Source organism: Chelonus insularis, unplaced genomic scaffold (assembly GCF_013357705.1).
Source record: "Chelonus insularis isolate UGA/USDA-ARS -01 unplaced genomic scaffold, ASM1335770v1 contig_88_pilon, whole genome shotgun sequence".
Lineage (NCBI taxonomy): Eukaryota > Metazoa > Arthropoda > Insecta > Hymenoptera > Braconidae > Chelonus > Chelonus insularis.
This window is the reverse complement of record NW_023276776.1, coordinates 3,939,030-3,962,774: the sequence shown is the minus strand read 5'-3', so window position 1 is coordinate 3,962,774 and position 23,745 is coordinate 3,939,030. Positions and strand designations below refer to the sequence as shown.

The window sequence follows — 23,745 nt, the reverse complement described above, 5'->3', positions numbered from 1 at the left end:
CGCGCCTATCGAGTATATTAACTCAACTAGTCAATAGAAAGCTTTTTAATACACAATCCAAGTTAAGTACTTATGTAAATTACTTTATAATATTTTTGTTTATTTTAACAGATAATTGATATTACTATCAAGCGAAATTGATATAATAATAACGATGGATTGTTAAAAAATCAGTTACATTTTTTAAGTTAATAAATCATTGTATTCTTAATGTGAAACATGTGATTATGTGGCATGTTAGATTCTAGGTTATGCTTAAATCTCGTTTGAATACTTTATTAGAGATAGAAGATAATTAATACAATAACAGTAAACAAATATATTTATAAAAAATTATCAAGAAATTAAATGTAATTTTATAAAAAAATAAATAAATCCTTATTTTTTACAGAATGGCTGTACGCAAACTTCTTGGGAGTAATTTATTACTGTTACGGCTACCCAAATCACAACAATCATTTTTTTCAAGGCAAATTGATTTGCAGTCCATAATAAAACGTACAAATCAATTAACATTAAATCGATTACTTGAAAATAATGAGCAAATAGATGGTAAAAAATGGTCAACCGTTCGTGAAGAAGTATTAACTACTGTCAGCACTGTTAATGAATTCAATGTTGATAATATTATTATTAATCGATGTTGTGAAGCTAACAAACAATTTTTAGCATTAAATTATATCAGTTATTTAGTAGATGAAAGGAAGCAAGATTTGAATATTGCTTCAATTGTAAAATATTTTATATTATTAAGCAATTATAAACAAACTCTAGATTCTGAAGATGTAAAGCGAATTTTTCAATTTTATGATGACATTAGAAAAAAATATGATGTTCTTGATTCTAAAACTGCTGAAGGGTGCATTCTTGCTTTATCATTAACAAATAGATGGAAAGAAGCTATCAATATATTTGAAGAGAGCAGAAAACTTGGTAATTTTTCAACTATTGCTTATACATCAATTATAACAGCAGCTTTTAACAATAATGAACCAGAAATTGCCTGGAGATATTTGGAACAAACAAGACCTGATCAAAGACCACAGAAAAAGGTTTACGTAGCTTATATACAGTTCTGTCAAAGACATTATCATACTTTCGATGAATCGAAAGAAGCTATAGAAAAAATGTTTGATTTTTGGGTAAGACATGATATATATCCTCACGTAACCATTATTATGGCATTTATGCAATATCTTAGTAATACTGGGAACTGGAATTATGCATCTACAACTGTTGATAAGGAGTAAGTTTTCGTACTTTCCACTTTTTCTTCCAAATCTTCATAGTATGTAAAAACTTCATCAAATTATTACCTTGTAATTTTATTTTATAGCGGTGCGTGTGGATGTTGCCATACTTCTATGCCTCGTTTTGAAATGAGTGAAGAAGATCATAAGGCATTAATAAAATATATCCTAAATAATGCAATTGTAGGAAAAGATGTTTTTCAAAATACTACACCAACAGAATTGAATAAATTTTTAAAATACATCGACGAGACTAAGCCTTATGATGTGGTTATTGATGGATTAAATGCTGCTTACTCTTTGAATCGTAAATCTAAAATGCCTACTGAACGAGCAAAAGAGGTATAATATTAATATTTATATTAAAATTATTACTAAATTCTTCAAATTTATCATAGATAGAAATAATCAAAAGTTTACTAGAATACTTATTTTTTAGCTGAGAAAAATAGTTACTCTCTTGCGTGAACAAAAAAAACGAATTTTTATATTGGGAAAGAGACATATGTTAAAGTGGTCAAGAAAAGAAATGAATATTATAGAAAACAATAGCTTTTTATTTTTAACTAACAATACGTAAGTAGCTTAATATTTGAAATTAATTTATATAATACTGAATTTTTTATACTAACCATACGGTTCAATTGATATATTGTGTTTTTTGAAAATAAAAATACAGGTCTGAAGACGATTTATTTACCATCTATGCAGCTTTAGTTAGTGGCAGCGATACATATATAATGTCTCGAGATTTTCTACGTGATCATAAATTCATCTTAACAGATCTCAAAATAAAGCGAATATTCCGAAATTGGCAACTAACTCATCAAATAATGCCCTATTATAAACAGATCGGTTCTGTATCAGTTTTGCAGATAATCTATCCCCCTCCTTATGTTATAACATTACATAAAGATGAAAAAGGTTGGCATATACCATACCGTGAAAGTCTTGAAAATTCTGAAAATGAACTACCAAAAAGTTGGATGTGTTTACGAATAAAACAAAAAATTGAAAACAAGAATTTGTCGTAACCAGAAAAATTTTAATCAGTCAAAATAACAGCATAAGATAGTTTCTTAAAGCTTATATTTTGTATCAAGGTTTGAATAAAAATTTTTATTTCTAGACATACTTTTATTTTAATAATTATTTTTTTCCACGACTATAATTTCCGTGGCGTCGCAAAATAATGATAAATTCCGATAAAACGGACTAAAATAAGAATAAAATGATGAATAAAATTTTACCTGTTAAAAAAAAGCGCGGTGTCACAGAAACCGTAGTCTCTTTAAATAAGTTAAAGGTTTGTTTTGAATATTGGCGCGTCTATTTTTAGAATTTCACCATCAGATGGCATTTAAAATGGCGGCATGGAGGCGGTACTTCGCACACACATTTGCTTGTTTAGTTCTTCGTTTATTCCATTTCATTTGATACTTCCACTTGACTGTATTCCCTCTACTCCTCTTGTTGTCTCCCTCCGTCGCATTTAGAAACGCAACAGGTGATGTGCTATGTGTCTCATGTTTTTTCTTTTCCCACGTTTACCTTACATTTTATACGTGATAAAGAGAGCTACCAAGTGCAGTGTGCGTCTTTTGTGAGTAGTCTTTATTTTTGTTTTTCGAGCCGGAAATTTGTCTTCCTGTCGATTGTAACGGACTGAAACCGTGACGAATTTGAGTAGTTTAATGTCTACTACTGTTTTTTCAAACTATCTAATTATTCTCCAGTAAGTGGCAGTATGTATGTGTGTTCATAAGAAATGTGATTAACAAACAAAAGCGAAAACTTTCAATCTAACGTCAGGAGATCATCGAGAGTGTGAGTAACTCTTTATTTCATCTTAAAATAAATGTCTTTCAAAGGTATGTTTATTTTTTTTCTTATACAGTCAACCTTATTTTCATGGATGAAAAAAATAAACAAACCGTAATTTTTATCATTATGTTTATAGTAATCATTATTTCTATTTATAGTTTATTTAATAGTCATTATTACAGTTGTCAAGAGTCATTTTGGTTTTTTGACAAATGAAAATATGTTGAAAAAGGGTAATAATAAAATTGCATTTTGTAACTATTAAAATCGCAGTGTTGATTCACACGTTTTATTAAGAAGCTACTCTAAACCATGTGCAGCTTGTCAGATAAGTCTGAGTCAGCATGATATATCATATACAATATCTGTAAACTCCTTTACTTGAGCAATTGCCACCATTCTTTTTTATTAACTTGATCAAAGCCAATTCTTAGTTTTAAACCAATAAAACATTGCAATGGAAAGTATCAAGTATAATTATTTTTTCTCAATGGAAATAACAATTGGCAAATATATTATAGTTGATATGATTACAGTCAATACGAGACTGAATATATACTTGTTATACATATATCCTTGACTAAGTACGCCATGTTGACTCTGCGCACGCAAGCTGGAATTATTAAAAATAATAAGGATCATTGAAGGAAGAATGAACTGAGTATGGCCTGGGGAATCGTAAGAATGAAACTTAGACACAATGGAGCAAAAGAATAAAAAGTCAAAAATGGTCTGCATAAATTTCACCTCAGGGAAATTATGTAAATCATAGATAACTCTAGAATATAAAAGTTTTGGAGTAAAAATAAACATTTGATTTAGCTTTTATTGTTGAAATGTAAATTTGTCAAATGAGCTAAATAAAATACAATACCTTGTAAAAAAAAAGTATGCCTTAATATTATCAGTCTATATTCTGGTTAATCTAATTATCAATAAGTACATATTGACTTTAGTATACGTCCATCATTGCTTAGATAATCATCAGGGTTAATTACAGGTGTTGTAATTATTTAGTATCACCATTAAATATCAACCTATGTCTACCTATTTTTTTTTTCAATGCAATTCATTAATATTTTGCCGAAACATTTATAAATAAATCAATTCTATCATTTTCATACTTTTGTGTCATGTTCAGATAAATTATCTTCAAATTTTAACAAGTTTTTTTTTAAATGTTAATAATTGTCGACGAGTAAATGACAATTGAATGAATTAAACACTGTGAGTGTTTCAGAATGAGGACGTCTAAATATGGATTATTAAATATACCATATTAATAACTAATCTACAATTTTAAAAGCATGACTAACATTAAAGAATAATTTTTAAAATATATTTTCTAAATGAAAAATTTAATCTTTATCTTTTCCATATCTATTCATAAAAAATTATCAATAAATTTTTACTGCAAAAACAAGCTAAATATATCAGAAAATGTTATTCTTAAGGTTAAATAAATTTTATTAAATACAGATATAATTATTTTAAAGGCTTTATTCTCATGCATATGTATAATTGATAGTATTACATAATTAAAATTACTATAAGAGAAAAGAAACAGCTAAAGATTAATTAAAGATATTTAATACCTCCTATTTTAATATCAATAGAATATAAAATAAAGTTGGTAAAAATTCTTGAAATGAAACTTCCTAATTAAATTCTTTGTTAAGCAAAAGTGAATGTGTATGTAATGGATATATTTTGCTGGACCGATTCTTTAGGTTCATCAAGTGGGCTCGGCTCTCTCGAAACCCGTTTTCATCTGATTCGAGTAGGTGCAGTGAAAAATTTAAAACCCACGCGAATTACGTATTTGGCCCGTAAGTCGATTGACCATGGATTTCATTCCTTTTTCTTTGAATATTTTCTCAGCCGATAATATACATTGAGATTCAATTTATAGCATTGCTTTATCCATTTATTTCCTATTTAATTAAATACCAATTATTTAATTAATCAACTTAAATGTAATTTTGTTAAATCACATACTGTTTGATCGTTTATTTGGAACAACTGTTACTAAAACAGGTGAATTACATTAATTCGTAGTATGAATTGCTAATAAATTAAACGAAGCTTGAGGGGATAGATATATGAGAGTACTAAAGCTCACAGCGACACCGGTTGGTCCACGCCTATGGTGTCCCATGAGCTTAAAATCGATTCGACGGTAGTTGAGATATGGACGAGACCTAGCTGCATGCTGTACATACATCACTATTGCTTGTAAGAGCAACGCTCTTCTTTATTTAAACATATAAAGGTCGTAATTCTCTTTGAAGCTCTAAAGTCTAGAGTCTTAACGGCATAGAAATAATGAAGGATAATAAATTTTAAAGTAAACTTTATGCAAGTTTAGCTTGTTTATGTGAAGTACAAGAAAAACTTTATGCTTTTATATAGGTATATATTTAAATATTATTTATTTTTAAGTTCTCTTATTTTTGTGCAGAAATTTTTAATTCCATTTCAAAATTTCTTTGCAGTCAGTGAATCTTTATTATTTAGTGCATTTTTGTGTATTATTCGAAGTATAATTCAATTCCATTCATCACATGGTGAAATTAAGTTGATCGTTGTTGCAATTCCTTCTTGATGCAATTTTGTAAATTTTGAATTTCGAGATCAGTTGTTATTATTCCTTCAATTATAAAATAAAAATTTGAATTAGTTTAAGAATATTTTTAATATGAATTTAGAAAAATATCGAGCTGAAGTTTATCTTCAAGCATGAATCTTGGTGAATTTTTTTCTAAATATTAGAACCAATAATATGATACTTGTATTTCTTTACCTGACACAGCACATCTTCTAATGATTTCTATGATTATTTGAGCCCGATTAGCATCCTTAATCCTTACAGTAATTTCTGCCACCAAATTTCTGATATCAAGCTGTCTTTCGTTGACCTGTGAAAAGCACATAGATTAAGTGATGAAGATTCTTGAATTGTGAATAGAATATTTAATATGACTGTGGTTTCTTACGAATCGTGAAATTATATCGAATACCATGCGCGTACATTCATCAATAAAATTGACTGTTTGGACAGTTTTTGGAAACATAAATTTTATATAAAGAATGTAATTAGAATAAAATTAATGATAATAATATGAATAATAATGATTTTTCGATATTTACCTGAAAAAAACATGTCGCCGGTATTATTACTCTCTTCTTGAGCTGATACCTGATTAAAAATTTTAATAAATTACCATGATAAGAATAAAATAAATTTTCTTAATATTGTTATTTAAATGAAATTTTCGGAGTAATTGTAATAAAAATTGTAAACTCTAAAAAAGTAGTAATAAGAATCCGTATGTCGCTGAGCATTTTATTAATTTATACGAACAGAGTCTCTCTAATTCTTCAGTAATGAAATTCAGTAATAATGATTATCGGTTAAAAAATAATTAGAATCTAAAATAATAAACCTGGCATTTTACACTAAATAAAGCTATTTTTTAATCTAATAAATAAAAACTCATACATTATTAATATTATTAATATTCGGAAAAACACGCAATATTTCAATGCAAATAAATATATTTTTTAATTACTGAAGTTGATTGTGGAATAGAAAACAATTAATGTCATAGTTCATTATTCGATCATTTATCTTTAATTATCAAACGAAAAATTAATTTTTTACTCATAAAAAAAAGAAACATCTTTATTATAAAAAAAAAAATTTCTATAAGTAATTAATACTTACTGCAGCAAAAATTGTAAGATAAACACCGCATAAAGCAAGTACGACAAATTTAGACATTGTGCAAAATGAGGTTTTTTACAATCTCAATCACAGAACTGGTTACAATAAATATAATCATGGCAAGCGTTTATATATAAGCCGAAGAAATCAATGATGATAATCTCACGTATGAAAAAAAATGTTTTATTGATAGTTTTTGAAATAAATTTTATCTTATCACTGTAGGTTTTATTATTTTTTTTTTTATAAGCGAATATGTGTTCTTAATTGTATAACTATTTTAGCTACCTCAAAACATTGTTTCATAATAATTTATACTTCCTTTTGACCGACTGATTCTGTTTAATTACGTAACACTGACAATACAACAATGTGTTCAATTGGTTTTGATAAAAAAATTGCTGATCTGATATTTACTAATTTTTACTAATCATAAAATTGAAAAAGTAAAATAAGAATAAAATAATTCTTTTTCTCGGAAAAAACATGATACAACAGGAAGAAATTATTTTTTTATTATCCATTATATTAATAATGATAGTAATTCTTTATTGAATCAGAATTTTTTTTTTTTATAATATTTTTATCATAAATATTTATTAGTTCCTCATTCGATTAAATATTTTGATTCTTGTTGCATAAAATTATGGAAAGAATGTCAGCTAAAACAAATAATTTTTCAATTATTAATCATTGTTCTTAATAATCAAGATAATGATAATATAATTTTAATTACCGAATGATCAAATTCATCGTAACATTTCACAAACTCCCAGCCAATTTCACATGGATCAGTACTTGATGCTGTAAAAAAAAATTTATGTTTAATTTACTAAAATTCTAAAAATGACAATTAATGTAAATTTTTATACATTTTTCGGCACACGTTATTGTCGCTGTTTTCATTTTTTCAACCCATTCATCTTCAACCATCATTTCAATTTGTTTTATCATAGAATCAACAGCGAGTTTATTGTCTTTTGTCATCTAAAAGAAATAATTAAAAGTTTTTAAATTGTTTCTAAATTATATTCAAATAAAAAACTACTTTTTAATACTCACAGATTTCATCATTCTCATAAGACAAGTCTCGTAACATTTAAGTTTCGGATCATCTGCATAAACGCCGTCTTTCGTGGCAGCAACAAGATCTAGAGTAATGTTAAATTTTTTTTTATTAATAATTGAAAAAATTTAACTAAAATAATAAAATGAATCAGTTTTTACCTTTGTCCACTCCTGTTTTTTGAATGCAAGTTTTAGCCATAGGTTTCAACATATTTCTGAGCTGATCTGGATTCATTTTCTAAAAATAAAACAAAGAATATACTTATAAAAGGAATATTTATTTTTAGACCAATTATTATTTATTAGGGCAAAAAATCAGCACTTACAGCATCGACATCGTGGATATTGATCGCCACAAGAATAGAAATAACGAATGTGAGGACAAAAATATGACTTATTCCGTTTCTTTTCATTTTTATCGGATAATTAAATCGACAGTACACTGGTTCACTTATTCAACTGCCTTATTAAATAAAGAATCTTCGAAGAAAAATAGTAGCTCGCTTTTATAGTTTGCTATTTCATCCTCTACTCTGGTTTCCATTATTCAAATTATAGAGTAATTAGTGTATCAAATAGGTATTTCAAGTTGTATATGACTACTACAACTAGCGAATAATATACATTTACGTAAGCTTTAAAATACAGGACAAATAATATTCCACTGGCCAACGATCGCTTGATGTGCAATTAAAGTGTTGATAGAAGAAGCTACGGAAGTCGAAATAGTGAATGAAAGATGATTTTCATGTAGCATTACTGACATAAGATGCTAGCAATTTTTAGTCATGTTTTGATAGATAAAAGTAAGAATTTTTTTTTGTATAATTACAAAAAAGTAAATTAATTTTATAATGAATACTATTTATAGTTTTTTAATGAGACATTTTTTATACTTTACACAGTTTTGATAGTGTTAAATTAATTGGATACAATGCAAATGTTATATAGTAAGATCCAAATTACATAACTCAATTATAAATAGTTAGAGTAAGGAAGTGGTTTAAATAGTCAGCATCTGTCAAAGAAATGATGTTTAACTCGAGAAGTTTCTTAGAAAAATTTCATCCTTGCTCATAGAAAACATCTTCAACTTTAAGAGGATTTTTTCATTATATCAATGTCACTCATTCCTTACAAATCAATATTAATTCTCGTTATGAATTCCATACATTTTTCACTCCATTCCATTCATCTGAATAAACAATTCCTAAAATCTTTGATAAAATAAAAATATTTTTACTTACAATTCATATCAAAAGTATAAAATATTTATTTGCTGAGTATTAACATAATTTCCATTAATAAAATTAGGTAATAGATAGGATAAAAGTGATTTGAATATACAAATAAGTCTTGAGTAATTTTTCAAACCATAAATAAAAACGTAATCCTTGTTACTGCTTTTTGGAGTAATGTCTAATTTATGGTAAATAATAAATTTAGTCGTAAGATTCTGGGTTTTGCTGACGGAAACTTTTGTAGAGTAATAAAAGATTATCAGGATTACATTGTTTGTCTGATGTTTGTATCAACTGAAATCGAAACCATAATGTATTAAATAAGTTTGTATGTGATTGCAGAAGTTGTTGAAGCGGATGGCTAAGAGGGATGTCGATATTTGCTAGAGCTTGGGATGCGGTGACTAACATGAGAACTGGATGATGTCACTTCTTAGTAGGGACACTGGGTCTCATAATCAGAAGAAGAGAGAATCAACTAGCAGTAATGCGTCCAGCTATTTACTAGTAAGAAACATCATTTATTAAGAGCCTGTTAAATACTAAGAAAAAGATGATTGTTCACCACTTTAAAAAAAAATTCACCGCAATTAAGACACTTTTTTGTTTGAATAATTGAACAGTGTTTTGCAAAATAGTTTTAACTCATAAAAAGTTGTGAATTGAGTTATTGAGGCCACAACTACATTCTAATGGAAGTTTTCAATCGTTATAAATAATCTTTTAGGTAAAATAACTCTTTCATATATTATTTCTCTTTCTACTGTTAATTAAAAACTTTTTTGTGAATTATTTAATATTAACTAATTATTTAATCATGAGTTGGAACCTATTCAATTTTTTGATGAACTGAAACGAATTAAACAGGAAGTTGATGATGAATCCAAACGAGTAAAGATAAATTAATTGAGTTGGAAACAATTTAATTATCATCGATAAATTTTTCAATTTAATCTAGAATATTATTTAACTAAAAAATTCATTTTCATTTATTGAGTTTTGTTCGTTTAAAAAATGTGGTTTATCGCCTGATAAATAACTATGATTCATGCAACAGATTAACATAGAGCGATTATTAAATACATCCATCATACCTGTAACAGTTATTAATTTACAAATTTTTAATTGTTGGATAGATTAATCATAACATTTATTTTAATTATATATTTTTATCTTCTTTTTACACTTGATCATAAAAAAACTTATTTTCTAATATAGAAATCTTCATTGGGTCAATAGTAGTGTTGTTTTCTAATTTAATAAATTTAATAACTCTGACTTGCAAAAAAATTCTTCTTACTCATTAGATGAATTGCATCATTTTTATCAGATTTAGCTTAATTGATGGAAATTTTGATTTAAGAAATTATACTTTAAAAAGCTCAACTATGAAATAAATCAAGTATTAATTATAAAGATTTAAATGATTACATTCAAATGTTGATAAAGATTCTTTCAATAAAAAAAAATGATTAATTTATCCAATAGTAAAGAATAATTATATCAATTAAACATAATAATGATGGATGTTTCAGTTACTTAATTCACTTGCCAACGATTTGGACTGCATGTTGAGTGAATTGTGTAGTCCACCTGATCGGTATCAGAGGTAAGGTTAAATACTTATTATTAATCTATCTAACTGACAATTAAATCTGTGATTAAGTATCATAAAAGGAAGTGAGATAAAAAATACAAGCAAAAATATAGTTTTATTAAACAAGCAACAAATGATTACAAGAGCAGCTGTCGTTGCGAGTCACGCAGATACGATGTTAACGGTTATGCATAAATAAGCCAGTAAAAGAACATGCATTCATAACACGTATATCAATAAATTTGTTCCTTAAATTATTAAATTAAATAAATGGATGAATTAAATGAAAAAAGGGAAGCAACGTCGTGAAATATAGATACAAACTCCAAGGGTCGTGATCCTTTAAAAAATTGAATTGATTCGCTTGGTTTTCTCCTTAGCTTCAAGCTATTTTTTAAAACGAGTGCCAGGTGCACTAGCAGATTGTCATACATTTTTTCACAATCTATCTGACTGTTGCACTGTACCATTTTCAAGTGTATATGTGTTTCCGTGGATACATAAAGCGAGATATTATGGCAAAGCTTGGGAAGAGATAAAAGCCTACCCGCTGACAGACTACAATATCACTAAGAGGATGAGGTGAAAGCGGGTGGCAGACAATGGCCGCTAGCAGTAGCAAGAGGGGTGTATCCCTCTAAAACGCCGAGGGTCAAGTCCTACCCCGTTATAGTCATACTGTTCACATACTCTTGCTTGAATAGATGCTGCTATCGACATTTGATCATGCGAAAAATTAAACTTATAAAATTTTGTTACTTTTGCTCTTTTTAAGAAACCAAGCAGTGACGTGAAATTACTCTACTTCATTTTTACAATGTAATAAAAGTAATTGTAGACTTTACTACATAAAATACCTCGATGAATTTTCTCTGGAATTTTTTTATTTTAAATGAAGGATAATTTAGTGTTGTTATAATAATAATGAAAAAAAAATGTTTGAAAAATGAATTTCATTATAAGAAATGAGTAGATTGTTATTTAAATAATCATAGAATCAGGTGAACGTTTTCTATTAGGTATCATTGATGTATCTAACTTTCTCTTAATTTTCTATTTATTATGTTACACGATTTATATAACTTAGTTCTCTAAACCATTAATTGAGAATAATTGTAGACAATTTATTTTTTATTTGATGTATTTTATGATTATTCATAATCAATATAATCAACTTTTGTTTTTCCTATTATCTATTTTTCTAACTTTAGCAGACTATATTTATTATACTTACTGTCATCAATCCTGTATGCTTGAGTAAACATTTGTCACTATTTTTTATTTGAAATGAAAAAAAAAAGGAAAGAACTCATAGTTTGTATTGTCAAGGAGATTGGGTTCAACATTTTATTTGGTTCCCCTTTTTCTTGCTTCTGTATGAGTTTGCCCTCGCTAGAGTGCCATGAAACGAAATATGAGCTCTAAATATAGCAAGAACAAGAATTTTCTTGCCAGCATCTCCGATGAGATCAAAACCGTTGCTAAAATGTCGTCTCTCGCCCCCTCGAACTTTCGCCACGTCCATTACAATATTAGAAATATTATTTAAAACATTTGATCATGTTTCTGGCGGTTAATAATTTAAGGTTTTGATGAAGATGATCTTCTGAATTGTGGGATTTTTATTGCTAGACTCAGCCAAAAGCTACAAATTAAATCAATCTCGGTATACTACGAAAGAAGATTAAATGAAAAAACCTTCATCTCTAAGGTTATTTGTCTCTAACATTCGAAATAGAACAAGAAGAGTAAAAATATTGAAAGAAATTGGTTCTAAAAGGAATGATCTATAAAATTCTTTGTAATAACTCATTTTTCACATTTTAATTAGTGAGAAAGAATGTTTGTTCACAATATTTACTTCCAAATAGTACAAACAAATGATACCACGAGAAACTTTTATCTCATTTTATTTACAATTTAGACTTGTTTTCATAAGGAAATTCTTGTTTCCATGTGATAATAAAATACAGAAAAAGAGTGGCGAGAAAAGAGTTTAATTTGATTAAAAATTATATATATATATATATTTTTTTTAACTTTTACTATTATATATACTCTCATGAAATGTTTTAACTTAATTTGCATCAAACACTTTCTTGATAAATTTTTTATTACAGAAAAAAAAATTCTAGTTACATTGTGTGTTGTATGAATGATGAATACTTTTCTAGCTATAATTAGTATCTAGTACCACCTGAAATATGGTTCATATTGCAAAGAATTAATGAAGTTGTGAAAAGACTTAAATTTTTCATTTCCATGAGAATTTAATTATTTAGTTTCAAAGAAATTCTTTTCAATGAGATTAATTATAATAATTACTTTAAATATTCATAAATTCAATTTTCTGTACAAACAACCAGACTATATTGTATAAAATTATTGATAACTCCTAAAGACCTGGAATAAAAGCCATTTTTTTTTCTTTCAACTGCTATAAATGAAATATTAAAAAGTCAAGCATCAACAAAAAGAACCTGATTTAAAACTATCTCCCAGTTAATTATAGTGATCACCGGATTACTAAAAAATTCTATCTCGAAGATCAGTGACAACCAAACCGCAGCCCTAAACCTAAAAGCAAGAGATAAGTCATGGGATTATTCAGTCGATCAAACCGTCAAGAGCAGCCATATGTTCGAACACTTTAAAAACACATTCACTTGAAATATTGAAATAAAAAAGGTAGTTGAAAAACTGGTGAAAAAATGGCAGGACAAAAGCTGTCAAGTAATAGGAGACTTTGACCCCAGACCTTGACTAATAATTGCAAGCCGCAGATTCGTTGATACTTTAAACGTAGCGCTAAGATGAGAGATTAAAAATGCCATTGCTGGGTATGAAAGCATATACATGGCGACGTTATGTGTAGGTGGGTATATAGAGAGCGTCGCGACGCCCCTCTACGTCACCATCACCACTGACGTCTCGGACGCTAGTCAGTGCGACGTCGACCGGTGTCTGAAATTGTTCTCTCGTCTATGCTCCACCTTGATAAATTTTCCTACATAAAACAGAACAAAGGTTTTCAATAATATATTAAAGTAAATAAACGTGCCAAGAGAAAGAAGCCATCACAGAAATATTGTTGTTAATATGCTACATTCATCAAATTGAACTTCGTATTTGTTATTCATTAATTTATTTTTATCAACGTCCTGGTATTAGTGAAGAATCATCGTGATTTCTTGCATTAGAGAGTGAACAAGTGTGTCAGTGGGTTTTCTTAAGACTTCAATTAACTCTTTAATGTTATAAAAAGAACTGTGTCAAAGGTTTATCAAAGATTCTAGTCTGCAAGCTGATTTGTTGTCTTTAGCCGTTGCTAGGGATTTTACTCTCTCAATATCCGTTGTCAAGTCCATTTAACATAGAATTATTTGATTCATTATTATTACTACTGATCCAATTTATAGCCTATTCAGAAGTGCATTTAGTCAGTATGTCCGGTTATTTATTTAAACAATTATGTTAAGTTCACTGTCATGCTTGAATACTCATCAAAATACGATAAAATTGCGTAATGTTGCTCTTTGCCTGTGCACGAGACCAAAGAAACAATCATGTATGAAAGACTGATAATCATTTCCGAACATTTAAGCTGCACCCAGTATTAAAAAATAAATATTGAAATAATGTGAAATAATATAATAAATAGTGTGTTAATTTAAAAAAGGGCAGAAAATGTTACCACCATTTTTAAGCCATATCAATGGTGGTTTCATGGCTTTCTATGCAAGTCCATCACACGACAGACAAGCTAGAAGTCCAGCAACAAGAGGTCGTTATGCAGAAATTTCTATCCGAAGGTAAATAAAAAAATGGATTTTTCAAATAATTAGTAACTGATTTGGCTGATTCATCTTTTTTATTCAAGCCAAAAAACTTGAATAACTGCATAAAACATCAATATTTAATATTTAATATTTATTAATCAATAAAGAGAGTTCATGTCTCCATTGAATCATAAATTTATTAGTAGTTCTTGATAAAATAACCTCATATAATTACTAATAGGTTTCATGGAAAAATTTAAAACTTTTAATAATAATTATTAAAGAAAAATACTAAAAAACTTATATCATTGTTAATTAATTATTAAAAGAGAGCAATAAATTTATTATGATAACAAACATGAAAAGTCAGTTTTTTTCAATTATTGAATACTCATATTGGTTTTGAAACCACAAACCAATGAATATTAATTTATACGTAAATAAAACAAAGATGTACAATGTTGTTTTCCTTATAAAATGATTAACTGAAAAATTACAACGTCTTGTGGACTGCCAATCCACACTATGAAATGGTAACTCAATCTCGTTTCGCTCTGACTCCCAACGTGAAATCCAAGCGACGTTATTCGGCTTCGATTTCGCTACTCGTTTCTTTTTGCTCCAGTAACAGGGATCTCTTTAGTTTACCAGTATATCTCATGCGTAAATTCATTTCCGAAAATTGTAGCTCGTTAAAAGACGAGCTACTTCATTTAAAAAGCATAAAAAATGTGTAAAAAAGCATACAAAAAGGTGGTGAATAGAAGCCAGAGAAATGAGAAAATATCGAGCACGTGTTGAGAACCTCCAATTGCCATGGCAACCCCCGTACAAAGACAGGGAAGCCATCCATACTCTTTCTCTCTCTCTCTCTGGCTTTTTCTCTTTTTTTTCTTTCACTGCTTTTATGATAACCACAGGATATCACGACCTTTTATATGACTATAATGCTTTTCAAATACCAAGAATTATGATGTTAATAATATCGAAAAATTTCAGGAACGACGTCTTCCTTGAACCTTATTTACAGCAGCATGGAACTGTTTCGGAAGTTGATGGTTCGCCTGACACACCCCCGCCTAATCCACTTATGCAGCATCAACTTGCGCACCTTCATCATGTTCAGGTAATTCTTTTCAGAGCCGCAATATTTTTATATCTTCATCTACTTATTTTTTTATTATTCTTTTATTAATTTTATATTTAATAAATGAACGTGATGATGATTCCAATGAACAAAAAATAATTTCAGAGCTCGGAATCACTCTCTTCTGAGGGAGAGTCTTCAGTCCAAGGTACATCAGCTGCAGACTCTTCAGGCTCTCCTTCAGACTCAGGAAGTGAAGTTGCATGCGATATTACACTCATAGAAAGACTAATACGTTCTCATCCAATCTGGTTTCTTCCTGGTATTCAAAGAGCCGGCGCATTTCATTTATTGCAGGGAAAAGAAGAAGGAGTAAGTTTTAAAGTAGCTACAAAATATGAGATTGAAGATTTCTTTTATGTCAAGAATTTTCTCTATCAATAGAGATAAAAGGCTCTAAAAGCCAGGAAAACAATAAAAGATACGAATTTGATCAAAGCATGCGTGTGCTTTCAAAGGAATTTATCCGCTTTTCACATTGCTGGTGGATTCACAATTTACATATTTAAATTTTCAAAAGAATTCTAATAATTGAATTGATTTAAATAAAAGAGTTTAATTTTGCATTAATTATTCGTAAAAAAATGAAGTGAACGAGTGCATGAATAATATGATTAAATGAATAAAAAGTTTCGATAGATTGGTACAGTAATTGTATTTATTTTCTGTGTAGAATTTTGTCGTACGACAATCGAGTCAAAGCGATACGATGGCGCTATCAGTAAGACTGCCCGCAGGCAAAGGACCATACATCGAACACTATCTAATTCAAGCTAATAACGGAAAATTAAGTTTAGAGACCAGTGACAATTTATTTGATAACATTCCTTCTCTAATAGCACACTATTCACAATGTTGGTGAGTATGCAAAATTAAAAGCAATAAAATATCTATTAAATAATGAATTTATCAACATAATTAATTTTAAAATTTAATTATTTATTCTTCTCTTGAAGATATTTTCGAAATTTTATTTTTAACTCATAAACCGGTCAGATGATTAATCATAAAATAAATCACACTTTTACTTTAAGTGGAGTTTATTTAACTACCATGATTAACAAAAATTATTCTATATAAATAATTACTTTCTTCTGTCAAGCAGTGACGAGTTACCTGTACAATTGACATTGCCACGAGCCATGCGTGAGGCTAAAAATAGACAACAGCTGTCTTCACTTGCACTTTTAGGTCAAGAATTTTGGAGATATCCGATGGCGAATCCGAAGCAGCCAGAAAGTGCGGGAAGCAGTAGTAATACTTCGAGTCTCGGCAGCTTTCATACCAACAACGATATTCATAATGATGACAATAATGTTGAAATACCAAGAGACAAAAGTATTGTTTTAAATTTAAGCCCTGTTTCAACACCAAATTCAGCAGCTCCAATTCATAAACCAGCTACCACAACTACTGTCGTTCCTCAACCAAGATTGCCCCGACCTACACCTCCAAATACATTGAATTTAAAGAGGTTCAACGAGCCTTTAGATGACAAAAAAGAACGACTTGAAGTAATCTTGCCATGTGAAAAACCAAGTCAAAAACTTGTATCACCAAATCTTGTGCAAAGTATTCGATGTCGTTCTCCCGTAGTTCACAATGTTGAAAACAACGTACTTATTCCCACCGACTCAAAATTTAATTTTGAGACTAACTTTCATAGAGCAGGTCAAAGTAATCTAAGTGAGAGCACTGCATCGCCTAGCAGCTTATCTGAAGTACGAAATATAGTTGTCTATAATCAAGAACAAGGAACAAATATTAAAACACCACCAACTCCACCACCACGGTGGGCCAAACCCGGCAATCAAAGTCAAAGCAACGTAACAGTAACAACGACAACAGTGATATCATTGAATGTAAATCAGAGTGATAGTTTTCAACAAACAATTTCTGATAGAAGCTCTATGTTAAGCCCTCAAAGTGTTACATCAACAAAATCATTTTCTTCCAATTTTACTAGTAGATCTACACTATCACCGAGCACACCATTGCTGTCTCCGACATCGAAAATGATCTTTAATGGATCTAAAACACCAAATATGTTATCTCCGACGACTCCGTTAAGTACAAATAAATCACGGAGACGCAAAGAACGTGAAGCAAGAAAGAATTCTCAACATTATCAAGAATCAGATATCCTGGAGTCTTACTGTAGAAGTTCACCAGCAGATAAAGTTTCTGATTACGAGGATATTTGGAATACAACTGATAGATCTAATGCTAGTTGGTCTCCACACGACCGAAGTGATTCACAAGCGTTAAGTCCAAGCCAAGTTGCAGCTAAAGATCCTTTCGGAGTTGATCGAGTTATGCTTTTAAGGAATGATCGGTCTTCAAGATCTCGAGAGAAGCTGAGTTATATGGAGATTGCAAGCCCTGAATTTAGTAGCTTTAAACCAATAGCAGAATCGTGCGCTAAAAGTCCTAGAGGGTCAACTTCTCCCGAAGAGATTGGCATTCCTCGAAGACCAGATCTATTGTTGAGAGTTTGTAGCGCAAATTCTTTAAATAGCCCAACTGTTACTGCCATTACTCCCGTTAAAAATAAATTAGCCATGATGTTTACAAAGTCTGAAAGCAATAGTCCCTTAACTCCCGAATCTAAGCAAAGTAGCCCTTTTTACGCTGAGCCTGCTGATGCCATTCAACAACTTCAACCTCTGGTACCTCGAAGAAGACATAAAAATGTAGGAATCACGAGTAAATATCGACACAGTGAACCCGGATGGTTTCAAATGCCAGGAAATAATCACTTTAATCAAGTTCATCCTATCGATTGGAATGAATCTGAAGAAACTGAGGATAAAATTCCACTTATTTCGTCTTCCGTTGATAATTTAACTAAAAGACTTGCTGGTAAAGAAAATAAAAAAATTTACCCGAGAGCCAAACCTGTACAACCACCCAAAGTTAAACCGAAAGTTTCTGATACTTCCTGGACTGTTGATTCAAGTTGGGAATTTATTGGTAATTTTTTTTTATTATTAAGATATGATTTTTTTTAATGTTTATAACACTTTTAAATGACTTTTCATTTTTATTGTTTTATTATACTTAGGGAATGAAGGAGATGAAACGGCTGTTGACGTTGATCGTAGAGGCGAAAATGAGAATGAGGATGAAAACAAGGACAAGTATGGAAGTGAAAGTGAGCGTAGTCAAAGTAAACAGAAAAGTCCGAAGCAGAATGGAAACGAGAACGGAAATGATAATGTTAGCGACGTTAAGACAGAAAATGAAACGGATTTTGAAGATGGCCCCGAGTTTGTGGGTGATATTTTATTGCGACAATTTCCTAGAGATGAAAGTAATAAAGATGATGGAGGAAATTGTCTCACTGTTCAAAGTATTATCCTTCAACGGTACTTTTTCTTCTTTTTTCTTTATTAAATCTTGGATAAATATTTATATAAGACAATCGTATTTTTCATTCTTAAATATTGTTTTAGAATACTCAATCAAATCATTTCTAAATATTTTTTTTTATCCTACCTGTTTTGTAAAAGTATCAATATTTAAATCCATTTTAAAGATTTTTAATTCATTGATAACTTTTAGAATATAAATTAAATATAAAAAATTTATAACATTTATTCGTAATAAGTTGATATATAAATTTCTATTATAGATATCCAGAGTTGGTGAAAACAACGGAAATAACAGGAACTCTTCACAGTGATCGAAATTCATCATATGACAATGTAGAGAAGAAAAAAGACCGAGAAACAACGCCATCAGATTGGGATGGTGATCAGACAACATTTGAACAGTCTGAATGGGAAACTACAGTAGATACTGATGATAGTGATCATGAGAGAATTAAACGAAAAGCTAGTTTTAAAGAACGCTTGGATCCACTTTTGTGTAAGTTACTATTGTCTACTTAATAAGCATCAGAATAGATATCCGGAAGAAAAGATTGGTAACACAAAAGCAATACTCGAGATATTAGTAATGATTAAAAGATTATAAAATATAATGTAGTTCAAGCCAATAATAGATACGATTATTCAAGATAAATAGAAAATAAAAAATTATACCGGTAAAATGCAGTCGTTGTCAAAACTAGACGGCTTACTAGTAGGTATATAATTGAGCTAATTAGCGTAACGTAAGCTTTTATGCGGGTTTTAAAAATAGAAACTGGAAAGTTTATATCATTAAATAGTGTTATAAATTTTTCTCTTTTTTTAAAAATATATTTTTTTTCCTTCGATCGACGATTAAAACATATTTAAGTGGATGACTTTCATTTACAATCTAACTTGATATAGAGATATCGTACATAGATTTATAATTAACATTAAAAAGTGTTTAAATTAATACTTCAAGTACCCGTGTTTAGATAACACTTTAGTTTCATAAAAAATTTACTCGAATATTATTATAGAAAATGATTGATGATGATGTTGAAATATCAATCGGTTTGACCGTATTTCATTTATTGAAACAAATTGATATCGGTAGTTCTAATTTAAGGATTTGAAAATGATAGTAGCTTATCAGTTTTAAAATAAAATAAAATAATACGATTACTTTTGGATAATACTAAAAATAGTGCACATTACAATCCACAAAAAAGTTCATCATATCTATAGGTATCGACCTCACAAGACAATGATTTATTTATAAGATTATCAACGTTTGTCATTCAGTCTTCTTGTATAAGTAAAGCTTGTCTGCTTTACTGATCTGCTTGACACGAGTCTTATCTTTCATTGCTTTCCCTCTCTTTGTCTTACTCTATCTTGCTCTATCAAAGTATTGTGTGCTAGAAATGTCCAGTGCTTGCGTGATTCCAGTAAACTAATCAACTTGAACGAATATCAAGATATTCTTAAATTATTAATCAACTCAAGTAACTTATACTCATCAATGAATTATAATTAAAGTGAAGCCAACTTAATAACAACTGAACAAGTGGTTAGTGTGAAAAAGGCATTTTATAGTTCGAAAATGTTTAAAAAGCTGCGCTATTGGTTTCGATGCTTCTGTCAGAAATTACAGCGTAGTAGAATATTTTTCAAATGTAAAAATTCTTTTGATAAAAATATTTAATCGATAATATTTGATAAAATTTAATTAAAGTTTCTCAAACAATTTTGATTAATTCATATATTTCTATTCCTTTTAGCTCCTCCAAGATTGCAAGCCTTGAAAAATCGTGACGCTGGTGGAACAGGATCGAGTATAAGAACATATGCATTACTACTTGCTGCTGATAAGACTACAACATTTTCACAGAATATTGATAACTTTATTCAATGTACTATGGAAGGAAAGGAAGCAAGTCCTCATGTTGTTATGAGGAATATCAGACAATTTATGTCTGGAATGAAAAATTATTTGGTTAAACATGGAGAACGAGAATTTGAGAAGGAAGTAGAGAAAGAGAGACTTAAATTGAAACCTAATGAGTTTCTTAATCTAGACGCTATATTAGAGGGTGTAATGATGAAACTTGTCGTTCGTCCATTAAGGGAACACGTGTACAAATTATTTGTTGAACACTACGGTACCACAGGATCACTCAAAACACTTGCAGACAGTATTCAGTATGCATATGGAAAACATATTCAAGAATTAGGAGTTCGTGCTACAATTATTCCACCTACTGATGCTTACTTAAATTTAATTCTTAAACATATTGAACGTTTACAAAAGGCTGATTCACCTCTGGAAAAATTGGAGCATCTTTTAGCTGCCATATCAACCATTTTTAATTCTGTCAAGCATTCTAATTGTGAAAAACATGTAACTCTCGGCGCTGATGACTTATTACCATTGTTGGTGTGGGTTTTAGTCCGAGGAAAAGTTGTAGATGCTGAAATTGAAGCTGAATTTATGTGGGGTCTTCTTCATCCGTCTTTACTTACCGGAGAGGGCGGATATTACTTAACAACGTTGTCCAGCGCAGTTCATGTGTTAAAAACATTTAAAAATAGTCAGGGAACTATGTCTACGTCGAATGTAAGTTGATTTGCATGAAGAAGAATGAATTATAATGATAAAATATTTGATTAAGTTCAATAGGTAATAATAAATTGCTTGTATTAAACAATGTTAAGGGTTGTGGAACACCAGATTGCTGCTCTTCTGTACTTCGAGTTCTCGTACCAGACGAAATTCATGGATCGTTAAATACCAGAACTCTCCCAGTCAGGCCAAATATGAATACTAGAGAAATTTGCCGTATTCTTGCACACAAAACTCGATGCACAAATCCACAAGACTATGGTCTATTCAAGCTCGTTCAAGGCGAAGGTAAACATTAACTTCTATTTACATTGTAAAATCAAATATTAGGTGATTCAAATTTTCAATTAAATATTCTTTTCTTATTAGAAACATTATTGGGTGATCATGAATGTCCGCAAGAGCTATCTCACTGCCTTTTTGCTTACAAACGGATTGACGCCAAGATTGCCTGGCCAAAAACTACGTCTTAAGACGAAAAAATTTGTGTTCTATGACAAAACAAACTTTGAAGGTATTTAATACCGAAGTTTAGAACATATATCAAGGAGTAAGTAAAAGCAATTAATAAATCTCAAAAATTGACAGTTAAAATTTTTAAAACTTTCAAACAATATATTTGATAATTACGCACTAATAATAATATAATCGAACTGAAAAATAAATAACTATAAGCAATCATTTAAAAATCAAATTGATAAAAGATTAGAAAATATAAATTTTCAAATTATGCGATACGCAATAACTTGATAATCAAAAATCATTCAGTAATTTTTTATACAATTAAAAATGCTACTTACAAGTTGAAATCAATTTAAATAATTTTATTTAAATATCTATTAAATTTTTTAAAAAACCAAACGATATGCAATTTAATTGCAGTTTTTTATATTATATTCTCTAAGTATTTATTTCTCATTTTATTACTTAATCAGAGTAATGAAAAATGACTATCATTTTATATCTGGTTAATATTATTTATTACACCATTAAAAATTGTGTAATTATCAATTATTAATTATTTATATGGATAAAAAAGCAAAGTTATTTAAGTATTAATTTAAAAAAATATTAAAATGTGAAAATGTAACTTTGCTCATTTTATACAATCAGTCGTACTATGTATTTAGAAAAATTTGAGATAATTTTTCCAATAAGAAACTTAAAACATAAATATTAGGATCTATTTTATTAATTTATATATATTAAAAGAATCATTAATGACGTAACGAGTAAGCAAAACTTTTTCCAGGTGAAATAACAATATTTAGTGGAGTTTACAAACTTATACAAATATATTTCTCTATACCAATTGTACAATTGTATGTGACGAATGATTTTATAAGATTTATAATATGTAATCCAACTAAGCAGCGTTAGTTTAGTTGATTTGTGATTTTACCGAATTAATAATTCATCTATTATGTTTATTAATTATTATTTCGTATTTTGTTTGTAAAATTTCATTGTTAAATTGAGTGAACAATTATTTTTATTTACACTAAAATATAAGAAAATTATTTGCTGCATTGATTTTTTGCTTTTAACATGCTAGTCAAACAGGTGGAGATGAGAGAACTAAAAAATTTTTTTACTGCAATATCAATTATTATTTGTTGAAATATCAATTGTTATTAATTATTATTATTATATTACATTATCGATGTCATCGTCACTATTATTACCATAATTATATGTAACAATGCTCAATAAACAATTTTCTACAATTAAAATGTGATAATAATAATTTCAATTATTATTACTTTGAAAAAAAAAAAATTATGATGTGATTATAAATTCTTAGAACGATTTAACAATATTTTTCATTCATTATTTTTTACGAATTTAATTATACATGTAAATTTTGTTCTTGTCTTTAATACGTGATAATAATTAAAATATGAAATTATTAAGAAACAACTTTTAATTTAATAAGCCTCTCTTATTCTATACAAATTGTTATCAATAAAATATTAATCTTGAATGTTTTATTATTGGCGATTACTAAATAAGAAATCCTTTATTAAATCGAATATCTCAACATAATATTTTTTATTCAGAAAAAAACATATCATTACAAAACAATGAGCCAATTAAAGGGTGTTGATAAATGTAAAGTTATATTTACGA

At 28.9% G+C, this 23,745-nt stretch overlaps 4 protein-coding genes across 7 annotated transcripts; 2 read left to right on the top strand and 2 right to left on the bottom strand.

Annotated features, from left to right (window-relative positions):
* Positions 1 to 56: 56 nt before the first annotated feature.
* mldr (mitochondrial ribonuclease P catalytic subunit) lies at positions 57 to 2,384 on the top strand. Its single transcript, XM_035090780.1, has 5 exons — positions 57 to 309; positions 392 to 1,246; positions 1,337 to 1,592; positions 1,690 to 1,826; positions 1,930 to 2,384. The coding sequence occupies exons 2-5, from the start codon at positions 393 to 395 to the stop codon at positions 2,282 to 2,284; spliced, it is 1,602 nt and encodes a 533-aa protein (XP_034946671.1). The 5' UTR covers positions 57 to 309; position 392; the 3' UTR covers positions 2,285 to 2,384.
* A 246-nt stretch (positions 2,385 to 2,630) lies between these two features.
* spri (sprint) lies at positions 2,631 to 22,288 on the top strand. Of its 4 annotated transcripts, none has more exons than XM_035090846.1 (12): positions 2,631 to 3,077; positions 9,453 to 9,617; positions 10,646 to 10,719; positions 15,486 to 15,612; positions 15,739 to 15,945; positions 16,307 to 16,491; positions 16,739 to 18,606; positions 18,698 to 19,001; positions 19,268 to 19,503; positions 20,774 to 21,609; positions 21,708 to 21,903; positions 21,985 to 22,288. In XM_035090846.1, the coding sequence occupies exons 2-12, from the start codon at positions 9,531 to 9,533 to the stop codon at positions 22,086 to 22,088; spliced, it is 4,224 nt and encodes a 1,407-aa protein (XP_034946737.1). In that variant the 5' UTR covers positions 2,631 to 3,077; positions 9,453 to 9,530; the 3' UTR covers positions 22,089 to 22,288. The 4 variants fall into 4 exon arrangements, with proteins under 4 accessions (XP_034946737.1, XP_034946736.1, XP_034946738.1 ...); XM_035090845.1 differs by having other exon boundaries at positions 16,736 to 18,606; XM_035090847.1 differs by lacking the exons at positions 2,631 to 3,077; positions 9,453 to 9,617 and adding an exon at positions 14,387 to 14,519 and having other exon boundaries at positions 10,665 to 10,719; positions 16,736 to 18,606.
* LOC118071623 (uncharacterized) lies at positions 5,182 to 6,897 on the bottom strand. The gene is made up of 5 exons (XM_035090851.1): positions 6,802 to 6,897; positions 6,225 to 6,273; positions 6,071 to 6,123; positions 5,878 to 5,992; positions 5,182 to 5,724 (listed from the first exon to the last, which is right to left on the bottom strand). The coding sequence occupies exons 1-5, from the start codon at positions 6,856 to 6,858 to the stop codon at positions 5,648 to 5,650; spliced, it is 351 nt and encodes a 116-aa protein (XP_034946742.1). The 5' UTR covers positions 6,859 to 6,897; the 3' UTR covers positions 5,182 to 5,647.
* On the bottom strand, positions 7,311 to 8,353 carry LOC118071622 (general odorant-binding protein 72-like). The gene is made up of 6 exons (XM_035090849.1): positions 8,196 to 8,353; positions 8,029 to 8,107; positions 7,864 to 7,952; positions 7,674 to 7,788; positions 7,538 to 7,605; positions 7,311 to 7,463 (listed from the first exon to the last, which is right to left on the bottom strand). Exons 1-6 carry the CDS (start codon positions 8,280 to 8,282, stop codon positions 7,446 to 7,448), a joined length of 456 nt encoding a protein of 151 aa, XP_034946740.1. The 5' UTR covers positions 8,283 to 8,353; the 3' UTR covers positions 7,311 to 7,445.
* Positions 22,289 to 23,745: the final 1,457 nt, after the last annotated feature.

Coding starts and splice junctions, on each gene's coding strand:
- LOC118071622 (XM_035090849.1), bottom strand. CDS start 8,282: ATGAAAAGAAACGGAATAAGTCATATTTTTGTCCTCACATTCGTTATT. Junction 7,953..8,028: donor AAAAACAGGAGTGGACAAAG/GTAAAAACTGAT, acceptor ACATTACTCTAG/ATCTTGTTGCTGCCACGAAA. Junction 7,789..7,863: donor TTATGAGAATGATGAAATCT/GTGAGTATTAAA, acceptor TATTTCTTTTAG/ATGACAAAAGACAATAAACT.
- LOC118071623 (XM_035090851.1), bottom strand. CDS start 6,858: ATGTCTAAATTTGTCGTACTTGCTTTATGCGGTGTTTATCTTACAATT. Junction 6,274..6,801: donor ATCTTACAATTTTTGCTGCA/GTAAGTATTAAT, acceptor ATTTTTAATCAG/GTATCAGCTCAAGAAGAGAG. Junction 5,993..6,070: donor TCGATATAATTTCACGATTC/GTAAGAAACCAC, acceptor TGCTTTTCACAG/GTCAACGAAAGACAGCTTGA.
- mldr (XM_035090780.1), top strand. CDS start 393: ATGGCTGTACGCAAACTTCTTGGGAGTAATTTATTACTGTTACGGCTA. Junction 1,593..1,689: donor CTACTGAACGAGCAAAAGAG/GTATAATATTAA, acceptor CTTATTTTTTAG/CTGAGAAAAATAGTTACTCT. Junction 1,827..1,929: donor TTATTTTTAACTAACAATAC/GTAAGTAGCTTA, acceptor ATAAAAATACAG/GTCTGAAGACGATTTATTTA.
- spri (XM_035090845.1), top strand. CDS start 9,531: ATGATGTCACTTCTTAGTAGGGACACTGGGTCTCATAATCAGAAGAAG. Junction 9,618..10,645: donor ATGCGTCCAGCTATTTACTA/GTAAGAAACATC, acceptor TGGATGTTTCAG/TTACTTAATTCACTTGCCAA. Junction 19,504..20,773: donor ACGCTTGGATCCACTTTTGT/GTAAGTTACTAT, acceptor TATTCCTTTTAG/CTCCTCCAAGATTGCAAGCC.